Genomic DNA, 20,993 nt, shown 5'->3' with positions numbered 1-20,993 from the left:
TTGTTGTCCTTTTGTATTTGGACCCTTTTGTTCCGACATCTCTAAATGAAACTCGGCGCAATCGCCTTCAGAAGTTCTCAAAGTAGCAAAAAGTTACCTGTGTTTAACTTAGGCTCTGTTGCACAGAGGTAACTGAGCCTGCTCAGTCAGATTAGGTGGAAAGCATCTGTGATGTCAGAGATCTCAAGATTTAGGTCTGGACTTTGACTGGTCCATTCTAATCCATGAATGTGTTTTGACTGAAGCCGTTCCAAACCTCCTCCTGGATGTTTAAGTGGTTGTCCTTTACCAATGGTCTCAGGTTTCTTGCAACCTCTATCAGGTTTTTCTCCAGGATGCTTCTGCACCCTGGAGAACTGCAACCTACCATGTCTTGGTAGGTTGCAGTTCTTTCAAACTTTTCATTTTCAAAACTGTGCGAGATTTTCAAAGCACTGATTAATCAGCCAGCTGATTTATCGGCACACATTTTCTTAATTTTGGGATTTCGGTTATCGGCCAATACTTGCATTTAAAGACGATCTTGAGAGGTTTGACTGATAGACTTTCCTGCTATATTTAGTGGACAAAATTGGTACTTGCCAAAATCAGAATTGGCAGGTCAGGCTTTTTAAAGATCTGTAATCATTGGTGCCGCTTTACTTAGGATATTTTATAACCTAAAACCTGCTGTAAACGTCTCCCTGACCTGGCTGCCATGATGCTGGTTGTTCTCTAACAAACTTCTGAGCCCTTCACAGAACAGCTGGATTTATATTGAAGTTATGTTACACACAGCTGGACTTAATTAGGTGCCTTACACTCCACTTAATTCAGGGGTATTAGTTCATGGGGAACTCTTTCAAACTTGCAGATTTCTAGACATTAATGAATCATCCTATTCCTTTTTTTGGCCCATAATTATTGCTCCACTTTGCCTTGGTCCATCCCAGGGGTCAGCAAGTTTACAACCTTGAGTCATTTTGGTTTTAGATCCAGCTAAACAAAATTTGCTTAAAGCCGCATAAGATTCAACATTAAACAAATTATTTCGTGGGATTTTTCTTTTTTAATTAAAGAAAACTTTTGTAATATATATAAAGAAAATCAAACTTTTACACAACAGTTTTTCCAAGGGAATGTAAAAAATAGAAAACTGTCAAAAAAGCTCATTTTGGAACTAAAAGATGAAAAAAATCCTTACAGTACTGCATGAAAACAGCAATTTTGACTAAAGTTAAGAGCCACATGTGACTCTGGAGCTGCAGGTTTCATATTCCTGATCTATCCTGTGACATACGTAACCGTTATAACTTTAGCACTGTGACAAGTATAAAAGTTCAACAAGTTGGAATACATTTGCAATAACGTAAATTTAAAAGCATTTCAGGGATACAGAGTGGCTTTTATTCTGGATTCAAGCCAAATATGAAAGACTACTTGGGTATAAGTGGTGATTCAGTCTTTATATTTTACCTTTTTTTTTATTTTCAGTTATTCATGTGAATAACTGATTTGATTTTTATTATTTTCTATTTTCTTTCACACACACACACACAGAACTGATTGGGACAGCTTTACGGAGTTGCCGTTGTGTGCGCTGGAGCCAGATCAGTTTGGCCCAAGTCCCCTAATGTTCTAGGGTCATCCTCGGGAAGTGTTGCTAATCCCTGGTCTCAGTTTTAATCCTGTCAAACATATTCCCAAGAGATTCTCCTTAAACTCTGATCCCTGCCTTTCTGTAAGGTTTGTAAAGAAAAGCCCAGACAGACGAGGGGAAACCTTGTGAGCGGATCATGGGGTGTGAAGGTACTTTTGACCCGATGTGAGGACGGCCGGCTGGCCGCAACACAATTAGCAGTAAACATATTAGGACAGGAACCTCGTTGGGAGCCTATGAAGTGTCTCCAGCTCCGGTTCCCACGCCAGCTGCATGAGAACACGCTCATAATGCGCTCTGACATGTTCTGGCCCCAGATGCGTCACACACACACACACACACACAGACTCTGAACTCGATTTCTCCAGAACAAAGACGACTTTAATTCTCTTTTCATACAAAATATTTAATAAATATGACTTTTCAAAAAATATATTGCCAGATCAACACATAACTCTCAAGTTCATAACACAAAACAAGTCAGAAAGGACAAAGTGTTGCCAAGATCTTAAAGGGTTAACAAATGAGATCTTTAAAGAGCCTCGTCTTTTTTTTTTTTGTGTTTGTTTTCGTTTTTTGAAATGTGCAGAGAAACAAAGCGCACTCTAGCAGAGGAAGGCAGTGTTTGCATCAGTGTTCCCATTGCCCCCCTGCTGTTCAAGTATTATGCTGACTAAAGCAGATGGGAATTCGACAGCCATTGAAATACGTGGGTGGGTGAAAAAACTGAAACTGCTGAAGAATTTTTGTTCCCTTACGAGTGAATTTATATCCATTAGTGGCAAGCAATATGTCTGCCACCATGTCCAACCCTCGTAGCCGAAGGAGATCTTTTTGTCGTCCTAACCTCACTTGGTTTCAATTAAGGTCCTGGCAACAAATAATGAAATGTCAAATGTATTTGAAATAAAAAAAAAAAAAGAGTGGAGTTTTCAGGCGTGTAAAGTTCCCGTCTCTTGTCTTCTAAAATTTGAAATTTGCCTTTTTTTTTTTGAAAATTGTTTTAAAAGAAATGGAAAGCTTCTGCAGCTATCAGAACCTTCAAACTAGACAGAACATATAAATAAAAAGGAATGATATCTTTAAGGCTCTTGATTATTAAGTTAATAAATCAAATATACACAATGATTAATAAAAAATGTACATATCTACAAGTTCTAAATTGTCACATAAATTCTTCATATTGGCAGCAACTGCTGACACTGAACCATTTGTTCTCTCTTGCTCCCCCCAGAAAATTAAAATAAATAATAAAGTGGATTTTCTTTTTTTTTCCTCTTGACAGTTGCTCGAGTCTAAAAGCTGAAAAGGCACTTCCTCCAAATGAAACTAGAAGGAATTCAAACATGTACTAAAAAATAATTAGCTCTAGTGTCGAACACGTCGTGTAGTTTTAGTCAACAATTACGCCAGAAGCCCCCTTCCATTTGTCCGCTAAATAAAAACCGGGGGTTAGAGGGGGGGAGTGGAAATGAAATGCACAAGAGGACACTTTTGCAAGTAGCTCTACGGTGAAATGTAGACCAGTGCCTTGTGTTTCCAGCCAACCAAAGCAACCGTCACTGCCAGTGTAAGCCAGCTTGTCAAAACTTAAATTAACACGGGGAATATGTGAAAATACTGACGGGGTCAACAAATGACATGACCGTTTTATTAACTACACATGCCGAGGCTCCCCGTTTTCACCCACCACCTGGGTGTGAAGGAATAAGGCTTGGTTGCACAGCAACACAGCTGTCTGCTATACGATGTAGTCCATCCTGTTTATGCTGTTTGCCGTCTCCAAGTCCCTGTTGTCTTGTTTATTAGTCCAGTTAGGATGCTTGGATGTTGGGTTGGGATTGGAGATGGGCGCCTTCTCGTCCCTCTCCACCAGCGTGTATGCTGGCTGTTTGGCGAAGCGGCCCTTCTGTAAGTGCCTCTCCTTGTCGTCCTCATCCCCTTCGGGATGATTTGTCCTTATTTTGGCAATGATCGAGTTCTTGTTTTCGTAGTCTTTGATGGCCACCGTCAGGCCCACGTGCTTCTCTATAGGGTTCTTGATCTGGTTGAGGTGCTCCCGCACGTTGTTGGTGGTGTTGTCCTCGGAGCCGCTCGGCAGCGTCCCGTTGTGGTTGCTCTGTTTCCGCCGCCGCCGCATGCACCACAGCAAGACGGAGACCAGCAGGAGGAACCAGATGACGATGAAAATGGAGGAGAGGAGGGGCACAAGGTAGTCTGGTGGAGGAAGATGAGAACATGTCAGTCGGATCCCAAAGAACTCTACATAATAAAAAAAAAAAACACTTTTTTTTTGCATTACAATGTCAATGCATGGCTTACAAACTTCTTTACACATAAAAATTTGTAGTTTAAACCCCAAATTCCAAGTTTTCTAGAAACCCCTTTTGTTGCAGGTCTTTCAGGGTCTTTGAATTTACTAGTTGAAAGTTTTATTGAAGGGTATGGCAATGAGACATCCTAAATTCAAATGGATGGCATGATTTCTATTCAAATGTAATGCATTGTTATAGATCCAGTAAAGTACAATGAGTTGACAGTTGAAGATTTGCCTTTGAAAGGCACCATCTGGTCAACAAACAGGCTACTGGTACTGCGTGGATAAACAGTGGACATGCAGAAGTCCAACCAGTCCATTGAAATCCACGCAGCAAAGCAGCCCTGCTCTGAATCCTGAACGTCTGGCTAGACTTTAACACTCTGCTAACCGCCGTTGCACGTCAGACCTGGGAGGTTTCATGTGTAGGAGGGGAAGGAAATGCTCTTCAAATAAACACATTTTTCTTTACGGTTTGCTGTCATATTTAAGGTGTGGCATCATCAACTGATCAAGTGTGTGCACGTCTGGGAGAGAGAGACTCGTTTCATACCAGTTTTGCTGGGTCTTGGCACCTGAACTTTGACAATGGCAGAGAGGATTGTGTTGTTCCCGTTGGCCTTGTTAACCAGGTCGATTATTCGGTCTGTGATCTCTTTGATGGGATTGCGGTCCAAACGGTGGTCTTCAGTAGACTAGATTCAGAGAAAGGTTTCAAAATCAGTTTTTTTTTTATACATCACATATTTCCTTGTTCCCCTCCAATCACCCAATATAACTCCATCTAGCCCTGTCCCATTAAAGCATCTTTAAGTGCTGCTGGGAATTTACACTGCTGGCTATAAATCAAAGCAAAGTTTCCTGAGAAACACATGGCAGACTGAGTGGGAGGAGGCACTTACCAGGCAGACGTGGATCTCGTTGCTGGCCGAGAACGACGGGTCACAGGTTATAGTCACAGAATGCTCCAAGGAAAAATTCCTCACTATGTTCAGGTTCCTCAGCTGCTTACAAACTCCTTCCACGGTCAAGCCCTACGCACGGAGAAGAGATGAGTTAATGATGCGGCAAGAAATTAGGACTAAAACTGGAGCGCTGACGACATTTCAGCAAAAAAAAAAAAAAAAAAAGGTTAAAAATCTGACGTGGTTCAAGTTTATCTAATTTAAATTACACAGCAAGTAGAGAGTCTGTCCCTCGCTATAACTAGAAACCAACCAACCAGGGTTTTCCAAGAAAAAAGAAAAAAAAACTGTCTTAAAAACTGTTTTAATTTATGCATTGAAAGATGCTTTTATAGAGAAACTTCACACGCAAACACTTCTAATCACACACAGCTGTTTATATTCAGGTGTTTTTCAGATGCGCTCTACGTTGGGGTGTGGTTGCCACTAAATGCATCTTGTGTTAACTTGTACTGTGTAAACTGGATGATGTTATAATTATCTGTATTGTTTGTTGCTGTGGATTCTTGCTTTTGTTTTTTGTTTTTTTCTTTCTGCAGGTGTAGAGGCAGACTGCCAGGACATCGACTTGGATTGTCTTTATGCTCATCTCTCATTCTTTCCTTTAAACCTTTTCCCCATTTCACGTTAAATAAATTCAAACTAATTTCTAATAATGTTTATTACGTCTCAAGAAAGCTGTAATGCTCTACTCATGAGGGTAAATCTGTTGGGCTTCACCTCGACTCTCAAACAGGACCGAATGCCACACCACCGGACAGGACACACACCAAAAAAAAAAAACAGATAAAATAAAAAAACATGCTTTTAGCTGATTTTTAGTAAACTCTGCCAGTCTATTTGTACATTTATATCACTTTGATCCATTTAATAAATCTATTGATCAAGGGGAAAATCTGCCAGTTTCCATCTCTTCAGCAGTCATCTCCTATAATTAATCTTCTAATGTGTTCATATATCTTTATTCCAATAACAAAATGGAGATTAAGACGACTCAATTATAAAGAGCAGGAATATTCACATGCCTTATGAACTCAACGTACTTAAATGGCACGAATGAATTCTTAAGTTGCTTGTTATCCCGTGGAATGGCTTTCTCTAAACCTGATCCTTCTCACAGAGCTGATCCAATTCATTTACGACCTCCTCCCACAGGAGAGGAATAAAACAAAACGATAATTTAATCTCTTCGTTTCTAAGTGCCGAGGAAGCTTACCGCGGGCATGATCTCCTTTTTTAGGACGAAGGTGATGTTGGCGCAGCTGTTGTCCTGGTAAGAGGAGCTGGGGTGGCATTTGATTCGAGGCTGAGCGAGGCCGGAGCCCCAGCACTCGCCCAGCTCCAGGCAGGGTTTCACAAAGCAGTGGGCTTCTCTGAGGGGCATGCAGCTCTGATCCGGGGGGCATCCGCCTCGGCCTTTGGCGCCGAGTTTGCACGACTTCGGGCCGCACCACATCTGCAGCGAGGGGGAAAGAAACAAAAAAAAAAAAAGTGACATAAATTACACAATCCTAAAACATGATCCGTTTTGGGTTGGGTCACCCTTGATCACTTGTTCAGTCTGTCTTGCAGCTCCACATCATTTCACATTTTCTCCTTTTCCTAGCCCATTACGCAGTTCGTCAATGAGTCTCTTTGCCACTCTGTGGGTGTAACCCTACCAGCCATGAGGGATGAGGTCACATGCAATTCCACGCAATATCAGGGTTATTTAGGAAAAGGAAGCGGGGGGGGGGGGGGGGGAGTTCGGCTTGTGCCAAAAAGCATGCATCATGTGGAATGAACACATTAAAAGTTGCAACAATGGTAAAATCTTACACTTCCCGATCGTTTTCTCCCCTCCGGCTGCATTACTAAAACCATTGTGCATCTAGTGATAGCCAAGCATGATAACACAACCCCGAGCTCCGTTTGGCCCAGTGTGGGAACTTCACTCGAAAATTCATCCGACACCAATTATCAATACGGCCTTTGTGTTTCTTTACAAAACAAAAAAACTGTATCGTCCCAGTATAGAATTTGACGCTCCCAAACCGGCTCCACCCAGATACAAACCGTGTTGTTGTGGGTGAGTGGCGAGCCCTACCTACTGCCGAGAGCAGGACACACCCACAAACACAACCTTTGTGTCAACAACCACTTTGTGTGAGGTTCCCCAGGGAGCTTTTGTCATCAGTAAACACAGACATCGTGGACTTCACAGCTAAACGCTGCAGTATAAACTTTCACTGAACGTCAAGGAAGTGTACAATCAGGATTTGTACTTTTACTTTGAGTACAAATCCTGATTGTTGGTGCTCCAAACACCACCTTTAAAGATAAATGCATTTTATTTTAGGGCCAGAAAAAAAACGATAAGGCAAAAATAACCCCTTTGTTTTAGCTAAGCCCCAAAATCATAAAGACAAAAGAACCTGGCATTTCAGTGAGCCAAATGTGTGCCGATCTTCATAAAATCAAGAAATGCCTTCGAGAAAAAACTGGAGCTGCAGCAAACCAGATTGGCTGAGGATTAAATTAGGTCTCTGTAACTAACTGACATAAGCCGTCAATGTTTTGCCTAAAATTTTAATCGAATGAGAACAGTTTTCCTCAAAAATGGTGTGTTGAACTTAGTTAATCTTATTTTGTAGAATGGAGGAAAGTGCAAAAGTTCAACGTATAAATCAATAATAAAATAAACAAAAATGTATTTTTTAGAAGGAAAAATAGAAAAATGAGTCAGAAATCAATAATTTTGCAGCATCCCTAGAAAAAAAACCCTCAAATCGCTGATAGACAGCTATGTAAAAACAACTTGCAGTCACCAAAGCAACAACTTTAGATGCTATCAACATCCTAGGTTGTTGTTTGCAGTGATGTCAGAAGAAAGAAAGCCTTTTCCGTCCTGCTACCGTCTACCGGGACTGTGAGTGCACCTTGTTCAGATGAGACAAAGGCACAACTACTCAGCAAAGAAATTCTCCAGGTGGGTTTGTGATAAAACAATGGATGAATGTGTCAAAAAAAAAAAACCTCATGCTCACTGTTAAGTACGGTGGGTTATCTGTGATGCTGTGGGCTAGCTTCGATTGGCCTCGGAGGGCTCGCAGAAATAGCAGGACATTTTAAATTACAATTTGGCCAATTTTTGCCAAAAAGAACAAAACTCTGTCTTAATCTTAACTCTCTACATTAATACTAGTATCAACAAATATGGAACAAGTAATTTTAGCAAATTTTCCGATTAATGTGTCCACCACTTCACTCTGTGCATTGACATACCTTTGTGCACAGCACTTTTCCATTGGAGCAGTGACAAATGTTGCAGTCTTCTTCCCAGCTGGCTCCATCCGGGGCAACATGCCCGTTACTAGAGCAATGCTTTCTTGTTTCTACGTTTTAGAAAAAAACAACAACAAACAAACAAAAAACATATTGTTAGAGACTTGCTTGCAAAATAATCTGCTTAATGTCCCCCATCCTGCGAGGACGTACTGTCTTGACAGTGGAGTCCAGTTCTGTCTGGGGGGCACAGGCAGCGATATCCGTTGATCTCGTCCACGCAGGTGGATCCCAAGGCGCAGGGAGAGGACTGGCACTCGTTAATATCTGTTACGGCGAAGCAGGGTGAGAGAGGGGAAATCGTTTGCTTATGGAATAAAATGCATCAGACCTGCAGAGTTCAGATATCGAGTTAAGTTAAATCAGTGCTCAAATCTAATTCTTTGGGATCATGCGTCATCGAAACTCCTTTATGCACGTTTATTTAACAACAACAAAAAAAGAGAAAACTAAACAAGCAAACAGGCCTAAAATGAGCCTTGGACCGCCACCCCCCCCGGAGCTTTTATAGAAAGTCGTCATTAGCAGGTATGCAGGAGCTAAAGGTTGGACTAAGCAGAACAAAGGGTTTGCAATGGGAAAGAATGTGACCATCTGAAAGCCTTTAAGAGGGAAAACAGTCTGAGTAATCAGTGTCAGAGAGCATGGCTGATTAGCTGCTGGCTCGCTAAGCTGCTTTACCCCTGGGGACACCAACACGGCCCGGTGGAGTGACACCAAAATGGCTCAGGCTGGCCTGCAGCCCGGCGTTCAGATAATTGGCCGACTAGACCTTCCGTTTGCAAGTGACTGATTGTCCGGCTGCAAGGCATGATCCGACTGACTGACGGGCCCAAAAGTAAAGATGCACCGATCAGAGTTTTGTGGCAGATGTCTGAGTTTTTAGAGGATTCAGAGTTCTCCTTGAGAATTATATCAGTAAATATTATTCCAGCCTTCTTACCCTAAACGGTCATTAATTTTTAAATTAGGAGCAGAGGTAACATCTTGCAACTTATATAGCAGTACGTTAAAATCTTATTTCAACAACAAAATGGTTACACACTGATATTTTAAGCAGTCTTTAATCATTAACAGCTAACATGACATAAAATAGAAGACGAAGTTTCCCAGGATAATGTAGAACCTTAAATTTACATGACAGAAGCTGAAAGCTTAAAAAGATAAAACAGAGCAACCTTGCTCTACCCCATTATGCCTTCATGTTTATCTATGTTGCTGTGCACCGACTGTCAGCTGGCTGAAAGAATGCAAATTCCAGCCCCGAGCGGACTTACTGCTGCAGACATCTACTGAAAAACAGGCATGAACTGAAGGCAGGTTTAATACTCACTGATCCGACAGTCTGGACCGGCGAAACCTGGGGCGCATTCACAGCGGTACCAGTTGTCCCCGTCCACACAGGTCCCACTGTTGTAACTGAAGGTTTAAAACAAACCATGTCAGGTTGGATTTTTTTTTTTTTTTTAAACAAACAAAATCAGATTCTCAATAATGCAAGATGTATGAATCAGTTTTTTTATAACTATATAGATAATGGGAAAAGTGTGCTTAAAAATCTGAAAGCGTTTTGTTAAGCAAGAGTCACATGTGAAAGAATTTGCAAAACAGGGTTAGGCGATTGCATCCCAGGAATGAAGGGAGGTGTTCGTCCCGATTCTCAGCAGGAAGAAAGCATGCAGGTGAGGTGAGCCACACAGGAGGAGCAGCTTGTTTACACCAGTTGAAATCTACAGGAAATGTTTGGCTTCCACTTACCATGGGTGGGGACTGCAGTCGTTGGTATCTGTGCAAGAAAGAAAAAGGGAGGGAGGGAAAAAAGAAAGAAGAACTTGTGAGTGCGGTGTTATTTTCTCTCTCTCCGCCCTCATGTGGAGGTGCTCAGCGCACATTGGCAGCAGAAAAGCACGTCTGAGCTTGCGTTCGCAGAGGCATAATGTGTCCACACTGCCTGATCACTCTGTATTACTACCAGAGCACTAAAACAAAAAAAAAAATAGTAAAAAAAATGACCGTACACCTCCACGCCCTAATTTCCCATTTCTTCCTCCCCCCCCTCTGAACGAGGAATAGCCGCAAGAGGAATTTATGTTCTGGACTACAGGCGTACAGGGCAGGGATCCCAGGAAAGTTGGGGGAATACAGGAAGGCTGTAGAACAAGCAGACATGTCACTGTTTGGACAGGAATGCAACGACAGAAAGAGGGAGAGGGCTGGGGTGTGGGACCGGGGAAGAAACATCTGTCTTCACTTTCCTCTGCCCTTTCTCTCTCTCTCCTGTTCTCATGGCCGGCATCAGCCATGGAGAAGAAGGAGAAATGTATAAAGAAAATTTAAAAAGCGGGGGAAAAATGACGGCTGCTTTTAACGAGACGCAGAACTTCACCTTTGCATTAAGCAGCATGAGGTTTATGATCATTTATTCAGCAGTAAATGTCCATCTGTGTTCTTTCCACTTACTCTGAGTGCATGTGGGACCCTCCCAGCCTTCCTTGCAGACGCAGGTGAAGGAATCCCCCTTCACCACGCAGGTTCCTCCGTTCTCACACGGGTTGGGCAGGCAGCTTGAGTTTTTGGCTGAGAAAGAGAGGCGAGGAAAGCGATAAATGCAACGGTCATTGCAGGGATACACCTTAAACATTCGATGAGTTGGTTAAAACTGATTCTGGGATGCTTCTCTGGCTTCAGCTGTGATGTGTGCCACCAGCGTAATCAGGGAGTTTAAGCCGATGTCTGTCGGCACTGAGAAATGGGCGGGGCTGAAGATGGGAGAACTGAGGAGTGCTGACAGAATGGAGGGATAAAATTCATCACTATAACCGCAACAGAGCTGATGAGCATCTGAGACAAGACAGGGCTGAACTATCATTTATTTTAATAAGATTTTATATGACGAATCAGTGGGTTGGTTGCACTCCACTGTCCAACACACCTAAATTGAATTAACAGTTTATGGCCAGGTCTTTGCATATAAAAATGCTTTTTATATGCATTTTTATTAGGGAAAAAAAAAAAACATCCCCACAGCATAATGCAGCCACACATAGCTCTGTGCATGCAATCCAAAAAGTTAGGGTTTGTCATGTGAACAGTCCCTTCTTCCACAAGTTCCTTTCAAGATTGTCTTTTCTCTTCCCACTGTTTCATAACAAGACCAGATTTGTAGAGTGCATGACTGATAGTTGCCTTGTCAGCAGGTTCTCCCACCTCAGGTGTGCGTCTCTGCGGCTCCTCCAGCCACCAAACTTGCGTGTGACTATTGTGTTTTTGAAGGCTTGCAGAAAAGCTGCACACTATGCAGTAATCATCGCAAAGTTGCCAAGTTTGGAAGGATTGCAACACTTAAAGAGCAATGCCAATTTCTGCTCCCAAATAAAATACCTGGTTCGATAGATTTTCCTGCCGTCGATGCAAACACACAATGTATTTTAGTGGCTGAGATGCAGAAGCTCACAAAGGTCAACATGCAGTCATAGTTTCATATCAGGACAAGTTTTTCCAGATATCTTGCAGCTCTGGTTTACAGTTGTGCCACACTCTTTCCATTTTCCAGTGGATTGAAGGTCTTCCAATCCACTGGAAAAGAGACATTTGACTATTAGGATCTTTTTTTTAACCTATCCCAGCTTTAAACTTCTCCATAACTTGCCCCCTGAGATCCTTGGTCTTCATTTGTTCATTAATGTTCTCTAACAAAACCTCTCAGGACGTCACAGATCGGTTCCATTTATACTAGGGCTGGGAGATTAACTGACTTATCGGATTCATTTTTTTTTTTTTGAAAAATCTCTTCTTTTTTTTTTCCCCACCGTTGCACTTTTTGGGTTTCCATACGTCAGAGTGATGTCAGCCCATCCAAGAAATAGAGCCGTTTTTGACAACGTGTGTTACAGCTTCCATTTGTTTCGAATTTGAAATGAGGTCAACTCACAGAAGGAATAATTTAAATAGAAGAAAGAAAAAAAAAGTGAGGAAAAATTTGATTAAAGTCTGAAATCAAATTTAGGGTTAATAAAAAAACTAAAGAAAAGAAAAAAACATCTGAGCTTTTATTTTTAAACCATATCGCCTGGCCCTAAATTGTACTGAGATTAAATTGCACACATCTGGACTCTACAATATCGTAATAGAAATTTATTACAATGGATTTTATTGGCGGCATCAAAAATCCTGATAAAATCTGAGAAGTTCCCCTTAAATGTGGAGGATTAACCCCGAGCTGCAGCGCCTGCTGCTCACCTATGTTGCAGGTCGTGCCCTCCCAGCCTGGGGAACACTTGCACTGGAATGTGTCACCCTCATCATGGCAGGTGCCTCCATTGTTGCACGTAGCTTCATCGCACTGGCTTTCACCTGCAAGGTACGTGTGAAAAATCTCAGGGTTTGTAAGGTAATAGATAATCGAGTACAGCCATGAGCACATACCATGAGCCTGCACGGACAGACAACACGGGTGTGGAAAAAAAAAAAAAAAAGAAAACAAAAAAAAATGGGGGAGGCTCTTACGTGAGTGGCAGGTTTTCCCCTTCCAGCCATTTTTGCACTCGCAGAAGAAATCAGACACCAGGTCTCGACATGTCCCTCCATTATGACAGGGGTTGGTGCTGCAGTCATCTATGTCTGGAAATATTAGATGGGTGTGTGTGATTTGAGGGCGGCATATCAAACGGGCGATGGAAGACACATTTTTCTGTTGAGACGATTTGAGCAGCGACATGAGGAAAGGATGAGGCGGCGGCGTGACTCACTGATCTCGCAGTGGTCGCCCTCCCAGCCGTCGGCGCAGATGCACTGGTAGACGCTGACTTTGTCGATGCACGTGCCTCCGTTGCGACACGGGTTGCTCTCGCAGTCGTTTATGTCTAGAGTACGAGAGAGACTTGGTGAGATCGGCAGCGACAGTGCGGAGCAAACGTGACGCGCTGCCATGGCGACGGTAAATTCGTCCGTACTCTCGTGGCAGTAGGTCCCTCTGAAGCCCTCCTGGCACTCGCAGCTGAACTGACCCCCCGCTTGGCTCCGGCAGCGACCGTGAGGTCCACACACATTTGACGAAATGTAGCGCTCTCCTCCTGGCGTGCTGTTAGATGCCACGGCGACGGTACAGCTGTCAATCACTGCAAAAAGACGCCACAGACATTAATGGAACAAGTTCTGACCAGAAATAAAAAGGTGATAATACTTGTGGATTTGTCCCCCAATTAAAATATCAAATAATTCAATTGTGAATTCTTTTCTTTTAAACAGGCAGAGCAATACAATAAACGTGAAATATTTGAATGAAAAAGTAGAAAAGAACATATTTGAGAGAGAATGAAAAAGTGTGAAGTTCCCTCATTTTTATTTAATTTTCTTGATATAGAAGATCTTTATAGTCTGTTCACAGGAACAAGAATGTTCCATAAATCTGCCAACAAAAATCTAATTTTCAAAAACAAAAAGCAACCATCTGTATCAGCGCCAACATTTTTTTATTTATTTATTTCTATTTCATGAAATCTGAGTAAACTGCACTCAGTTAAGTTGTTTGTAATGTGACAAAAGGTGAAAAAGTGGAAGCCTCTGCTCGGCTCTGCAGCAGTGGGGGAGAAGGTCACGGTGGGGCGTTGATGGGACAAACAGCGATAAGCGGTCATGCTTTCATAAGCAATTTAGAGTGACTGTATTTTTTTTTTCCCACCACGCTAAAATCCCCTCCTTTCCCCCTGTCTGATCAGGTTAGGCGCATGAGGTGAATTTGCTTCCCTGTAAATCGCTTAATTTGTGCCAAGAGCGCAGAGAATCCCACTGTCTGGTATCTGCCTCTGTGGTTGGTCCACTCACTCAATTGCATGAGCAGGCACTGAAGACTGTGCGCACTCATTGAAGGGGAAAAGAAGAGGTAGCCCACCAAGTCATTACTGAGAACACACACGGTGCTATCGGGCTTCTGCCAGATCTTCAGGAAATTTCTGCACGTTTGGGCTCATTGGGAACGGCTTAGCTTAGAGGAGAGAGCATCAAATCTGCTCGACTCCGCCAAGAAACTTCACTGTATGAAAACTAAGCAAGTATTGCTCTCGTGGGAAAAATGTGGGTGAAGTGTTTCACTACTGCACGGCGCACAGATCATCTTTCAGCAGCTTTCTGGAAAAAGCCTGTGGTCGCTGAAAGCGAGAGATATACCTTTACACGTGGTGGTGCGACAGTGGTCTTTGAGGTGGGAGCAGTTCTTGCCCTCATAGTCCTCTGGGCACGCGCAGAAGTAGTCTGTGGCCCGGTTGTAGCAGGGCGCTCCGTTCTGGCAAGGGTTGGGTGAGCAGTAATCTATATCCAGCTAAGGGGAGAAAAAAGGGATTGAATGGTGAGTAGAGAATTCGATAACCGATATAGTTTCTGCTACAGAAAACAAAGCAAATCCCCATGAGCATCCTTCACTTGGGCCGTGCCAGGAAACAACACACGGACACACACACACACACACACACACACGCACACACACACACACACACACACACACAAGGCAGGGAGGAAAAGAGGAGGAGAGAAAAAACAACGAGGCAGAGACACAGGAGCCGTCCTCTTGAGTCGAAGCTTCAGTGCTGAGGAATGCATCGCGCTGCAGCCAGGAGCAGCTTCTAGAAAACCATCCATTTTAAGAGGGGAGGACTGGAGAGCAGGGTGTGGCTGCAAACGCCACGATGCAGCAGCCTCAACCCACAACGGGTTAACAGAACCAGTCCTACACAGTTCCTCAAGATGATGTTACAAAACTGTCAGTGAACGTTTGAGGGAACGAGGGAGGATGGATACATGGATGGATGAAGGTTACAACTAATGGTATTGATGGAACTACAGGATAGATGGAAGGATTCGATTAGCTGGAGCAGAGTATTTGTTAAAATCACATTTATCCTCTTCCCAACTGCATAAAGACTAAAAAACTTTTTTTTTTCAATGCTCTTCCTTCTAGCATATCCACCTACGCCTTTAGGACTTGTGCTTCGTTCGTGCGGACGTCTCACCTGGCACAGGTTCCCAGAGAAGCCGGTCAGGCACAGACACTGGAAGCCGTTGACCTCGTCCTGACAGCGGCCGCCGTTCAGGCACGGCGAGCTGGCGCATTCGTCCACGTCCCTCTCGCAGTGGTCGCCAGCAAAGCCAGGGGCGCACGTGCAGCGGTACCCGTTCACCAGGTCCTGAGAGAGGCACAAACTCAGATCAACGTCGGATGCATGTGACCAATGGCTCCAGCTGAGTGGAGCCCAAACAATAACTGAGAAACCAGGGAGCAAAGCTGAAGCGGGAACGACGGGGGTGGGCGGTGATGTTACGATTATTTCAACACATTTTCCTGGTATGGGCTCAACCGAGTGGAGCTCACTGTAATTTAATCTGGTGAGCCGGAGAAAAAGCGTATTCCTCCTTTTAAAACCTCTCAAGACACTTTCCTGATTATAATTTTTAACAGAAACAATTCAGCCTCTGGCTTGAGGAAATCTGATTCAGCTGCAGCGGATTGTAAGAGTCTACACACCACTGTTAAAATGCCAGGTTTCAAGATCCTGTTTCAAGCTTTAGTAAGAAAGCAAACTGAAGATTCTTAATTAATCTTGGGGGAAAAAGTCATAAGTTAACATTTGGCCTTACACCAAATCTCAGCAGGCACAGATTCCCAAAGACAGACCTGACAGAAACTATAGTAGATGTTTTCTGACATTTCCTCAGTCAATCTTTAGAGCTTAAAAGCGCCAGGCGGATCGCTATGTCAAAGGTCAATCAGGAGACAGGCAGAACATTGTTTTCAAAACATTAGATATAAATCACTGAACACAGCCAGCATTAAAGGGTGAAAACATGGTACGTCTGTGGCAATACCAAGGAGGTCGATACATCGTCTATGAAACAACGGATCCTAGAGGTCGCCAAGACACCGACAGCAACATTAAAGAGGCTGGTTGTGTAGAACCAGTAACAACTATCTCCCTTATTCTTCACAAAATAAAAAACTGAGTGGCAGGTGTGGCAAGAAAACCAGTTGGAAAAACAAAATCTTATTTGAAGTCTGCAAAAACATGACACTGTGATGAAATTTAGTCCACCATTCAAAAAGATTATGTATGGCGGTGCCAGCACCAAACCATGCAATAGATCTTCCTTAAGCTGGAACTGCAGTCAAATAGAACCCGATGTTTGCACTGAACCACCAAACTTCAGAAGGTTGAAGATGAAGACAACGCCCCAAAGAACATGTCTTCACCAGAAGAAGAATAAACATTTTTTGAAAGGTCCAGGCAGACCCCAATCAAGTTTTAATAGGCGTGTAAACTTTTTATATCCGTTGTCTTTACAACCGCCCACGTAAACGTCTCTGTTATTAAGTCGAAGCTACAACCCGACCGAGCCGGATGGTTTCTGACCCGTCACCTACCTTACAGGTTCCTCCATTCAGGCACTGGTCCTTGCAGTCGTTTATGTCTGCATGGGAAAAAAAAACAAATCAGAGGATTAATTCTAAACAGCTCTGGTAAATAGTTAGTCTTAGGAAACAAGTCTCTGCTTTATGTTCCTCACGCCCGGGGCCTTTAAAAACATTGTTGTGAGAATAAAGTGCACGACGTGGATGATGGGAATGCAAAAGGAAAAAGGAAAAACAAAAGTGCACAACAAGAGTATTGAGCAATCCAGTCGGCTGCCAAGTGAAACTCAAGCTCAGATTGTTTTGAGCCCGTCCTAATCACCACAGACACACACACACGCACACACAAAAGTCTAATAATTGAACTGCAGACAAGTTTACACTGCACAAGCGTCACTGCTTTGCTTCATGCCTTCATGTTGCAGCTGTAAATTCAGCACGGACTGACTGAATGGAAATTATTTCTAAACACCAGCCAGGAGTTGGACTTGTGTCCTGCTCAACAGCTGCAGCTTTCAACTCACTGGTGTCACAGTTCTGCCCCGTCCAACCAGGCAGGCACTCGCAGAAGTAGCTGCCAATCAGGTTGCGGCAGGAGTTGGCGTTGACGCAGGGCTTGCTGTCGCACTCGTTGGCGTCTATCAGACACGTCTTCCCCATCCACTGCGGAGGACAGTGGCACTTGTAGCCGTTCACCAGGTCCTGACACGTCCCGCCGTGGTTACAGGGGCTGGGGGAGCAGTCGTCCACATCTGCTCAACAGCAGGTGGAAATGGTTAAGCTGGAATTACGTTTTCTTTGATTCTGTTAATTGTTGAGACGTTGCAGATTCAGTCTTACTGGTGGTGCAGGACGGGCCGCTCCAGCCCGGCGCGCACTGACACTCGTAGCCTTGAGCGGTTTCTGAGCAGCTCCCTCCATTAGAGCACGGATTGGAGAGGCAGGCGTGTTCAGCTAAAAAAAAAAAAAAGCACATTTTTTACAAGTTACATAAGAAACGCATCGTTTTATACAATAGAAATACATTTTTCTCATTTTGTCACGTTACAAGTAGATTTTATATGTTAGATCACTATAAAGTAGTGAAGAATGGATGGAATGTATATTCTGAAGCCTGCTGGTTTAACTGGGTTGTACTTTAGTGCAAATGTTTTGCTACCTGGGCCACAACTGGAGCAAAAAAAAAAAAAAACAACCTTCTTCCAGTTTTATTGAAAATAAACTACACAACTGTGTTAATGAAATACACCAGCCATATATATATATATATATATATATATATATATATATATATATATATTGTTATAAATATGTTATTTTTTAAACCCTCTTATTTAGTCTTTTTTTAATAAATGAATGCGCTCAATTCTACCTCAGAGTAAAAGATATTGGATGTTTGTGGTGTTACCTACTGTCAAATGAACATAAAAAACATGGTTATTAAAAGTTTAATAGTTTGGGCTGGTGTTAAAGTGATTAATTTTACTCTTTTAATTTGTTTCCAAGTGAAGTAAATTCCACTTCACTTAGTTTTAAGCATTTCACCGTCAGTCTAGTGAAATAAATCTGTACTATTCTCGAATTGTGGAAAATGGACGCAGAGAATCGCACTACGGGTCTCAAAGTTAAGGGAGTGAAAATGAATGCATACCAACAACATCAAAAAAATAAAATTCTCATCCTTCCACGTCACAATTGTGCAGTAATATTTGTTTTTTATCACATAAAATCCCAATTTACTAAGTCAGCCAAAATTCCTTCCTTTATCACTACAACACATCCATAGATCATCCTCCCCCGCTCCAAGAGCCTGCCGTTAAAAACCCGCCCCAATCTCCCTCTCACTACCCGCCTCAACAGCGCCGTCCGCCAGGAAACCGTACTTCATGCTATGCTGACCTGACCAGTGCAGCGTGACTTCCCTCAGACTCCCCGCCATTCTAACGGAGAGGCGCGGACGGGTTTAGGGATGAGCGCGTCCCAAATGAATCAGAAATGAATGATTTACTCCAGAAACGAGTAGAGCAGCGAGGGGTGACCATCTCTTGGTATGCCAGGAGGAGGGGGGAGGGGCTACCATAGCCCCGGTCAGCAGACCTCACGTTACAAAGGGCATCGTTTCCTGACATCCCCGCAGTTAAGCTGTCAGCACCTCACGAGGCTCAGATTTAATGAGGAAAATAACCATCTCCATGGTAAGTGTTCACAACAGCTGAACCTTAGCACCGCATTCATCTGAAGAAGCTAAAAGGACAACCGGCCTCTGGAGATCAACATCGGTGGATTACCTGAATTGGAGGAGGAGGAGGGCACTTACACTCAAGTGGAAACAGATTATTGCAAGTTACCACCTTCTCTGATTACAAACCCGGAGCACCTCTGACCTTTAGTCTGCAGGCTCACAGAGCCCAAACCTTCTAGCTCTCTGCAGCTGCAAACGTGACTCTGAAACCCCTCGAGAAAATCCGTCCCCAGAGCCTCACCTCTCTCACAGTTTGCTCCGGAGTAGCCCTCAGCGCAGGTACACTGGTACTTATCAGGTCCTGTGTTGATGCACGTTCCTCCATTCAAGCATGGCTGGTGAGTGCCGCAGTAGTTCAGATCTGGATGAGAGAAGAAATGAGGTTTTAAAACAGCCACAGCTCTATAGTCTATCAATAGCCAGATTGATGTGATGTGACCTTAACAGAGAGCAACATTAACGTGACACTTCTACTGAAAAAAACTCAAGAGGGGGAAAAAAATTGAAAATAAACATGCAAAAGTGATTAAGCTAATAAATGTTCAGACACATTTAGATTTCATCTGACTGAAACCTTGAATAAAGTTCAGCATTTTTGCAATTTTTTAAAACCATAGTTGGCAGATAAATTACACAAAATCTTATTGTACAAATGTATCAGTCAGAAAAAGAATACAAAGGATTTCTGCATCACTTCTAGGTAAATATACCAACACTTTGGCACGGGGAGTGACCAAATATGGGTCAAATATTTGTGATCTTCCACATGAACAGAAAGCACCTGTATGTGTCTGGGTCACACACAGCATTTCTTTACAACAATTCATAAGTGTATTTTAGGCACAAAAACAGCAGTGTGTTAACCAGACACCCCCCCCCAAAACACACTGGTGGCAGCATAATGCTCTGAGGTGTAACTGACATAATTATGGATTCATCAGCAGAAAATTAAAACTTTAGGACAGCTTAATGTCATTTTCTTACAAATATCTGTATGGTCTCTGAGAGGGGCTAAAAACAAGACATGTCCTCACCATCTGATTTAATGAACACCGTCACGAAAACGTTTGCTTTAGTAAAATATTTAAAGGTGCACAAACTTGGACAATCAAGTTGATGAAGCTTAATATTTAGAATTTTCATCCCAATAGATTCGTTTTGCTTTTTTGTTGCATTATTAATGACATAGGTTACATTTAAGGTGGTTATCATTGTTTTTACATTTCAAAAACCTGCCACCTTAAACCGGGACGTGTTCCTTTTTGAGATCCACTGCAACTGTCGATGCAGCCGAAACTAAGGAGAGTGAGAAATAACCTTTATCACAGAGGTGGCCGCCCCAGTTGAGGTCGCACAGGCATTGCCATGGTTCAACGCAGGTGCCATGCACACAGCCCGGGTGGGGGATGCATTTATCGCAGTACAGGCCCTGCCATCCGTACAGACACCTGCAACACAATCAGAAACGAGACGAGAGGTCAAAAATAAAAAAATTAAAAATCTCCCGCACATGCAGAATGTTATTTACAACAAGGCCAGAAAATCCCCATGGCATCTGTAAATATCCTAATCCTCCACTTATTCCAGATTCCTTCCGAATAATCTGATCCTAATGAAGTACACAGCAGCATTAGCTGCCCAGGAGCTGCACGGACTAAACAAAGAGGCAGTATTCACACAAGAATAAACACCACAAATAAATTTTAAGCAGCCGAGTGTTTATGCAACTGCATTTTTACAATACTTGGGCACAAGGAGACATGGGTGCCTTAGCATTTTAACCAAACAGAAAACAAAGAAAAACACTAAATTACAGCTCCAATGGGACCTTTGGGGTGGCTAACATTAGCATGCGACCAGACGTTCCCTTTAACGATGCTGTGCCTGCGGCTTGGCACTGGCGTCACTAACACAGAGAGGAGCGCTCGGCCCTCCTTTCAGCTGTTTCACTGCTGCCCGTCTTGGTTCCCATGAGTCAGTGAGCAGGCCTGCGCCTCGAGGCTGAGAGCAGGAGGAGGATAAACTCTTTGCTGACCACTCAAACGTTAGAGTCCATAATTACACCGATAACGTTGCCCTTTTTGTTCTCGGCTCCATAATTGCAACAG

General features: G+C 43.1%; 1 protein-coding gene across 1 annotated transcript in view; it reads right to left on the bottom strand.

The window, feature by feature from the left end:
- Positions 1-1,998: 1,998 nt before the first annotated feature.
- The window catches only part of jag1b (jagged canonical Notch ligand 1b), a 36,651-nt gene continuing 17,656 nt past the window's right edge, over positions 1,999-20,993 (bottom strand). The window contains exons 6-25 of the mRNA XM_014982088.2: positions 20,203-20,333; positions 19,127-19,246; positions 17,484-17,597; positions 17,168-17,395; positions 16,656-16,702; positions 15,250-15,423; positions 14,411-14,561; positions 13,198-13,362; positions 12,994-13,107; positions 12,752-12,865; positions 12,485-12,598; positions 10,706-10,822; positions 10,004-10,031; positions 9,579-9,664; positions 8,399-8,512; positions 8,186-8,295; positions 6,138-6,377; positions 4,859-4,990; positions 4,510-4,651; positions 1,999-3,856 (exon numbers count right to left, since the gene is read on the bottom strand). Coding sequence (XP_014837574.1) covers positions 3,381-3,856; positions 4,510-4,651; positions 4,859-4,990; positions 6,138-6,377; positions 8,186-8,295; positions 8,399-8,512; positions 9,579-9,664; positions 10,004-10,031; positions 10,706-10,822; positions 12,485-12,598; positions 12,752-12,865; positions 12,994-13,107; positions 13,198-13,362; positions 14,411-14,561; positions 15,250-15,423; positions 16,656-16,702; positions 17,168-17,395; positions 17,484-17,597; positions 19,127-19,246; positions 20,203-20,333 — 2,917 coding nt within the window. The 3' untranslated portion in view covers positions 1,999-3,380. The remainder of the gene's footprint in view (positions 3,857-4,509; positions 4,652-4,858; positions 4,991-6,137; positions 6,378-8,185; positions 8,296-8,398; positions 8,513-9,578; positions 9,665-10,003; positions 10,032-10,705; positions 10,823-12,484; positions 12,599-12,751; positions 12,866-12,993; positions 13,108-13,197; positions 13,363-14,410; positions 14,562-15,249; positions 15,424-16,655; positions 16,703-17,167; positions 17,396-17,483; positions 17,598-19,126; positions 19,247-20,202; positions 20,334-20,993) is intronic.

The sequence above is a fragment of the Poecilia mexicana genome, unplaced genomic scaffold, assembly GCF_051168715.1.
Source record: "Poecilia mexicana isolate PSO_F unplaced genomic scaffold, ASM5116871v1 scaffold_15, whole genome shotgun sequence".
NCBI lineage: Eukaryota > Metazoa > Chordata > Actinopteri > Cyprinodontiformes > Poeciliidae > Poecilia > Poecilia mexicana.
The sequence above is the reverse complement of the archived record's forward strand: the minus strand, read 5'-3'. Positions and strand labels throughout refer to the sequence as shown.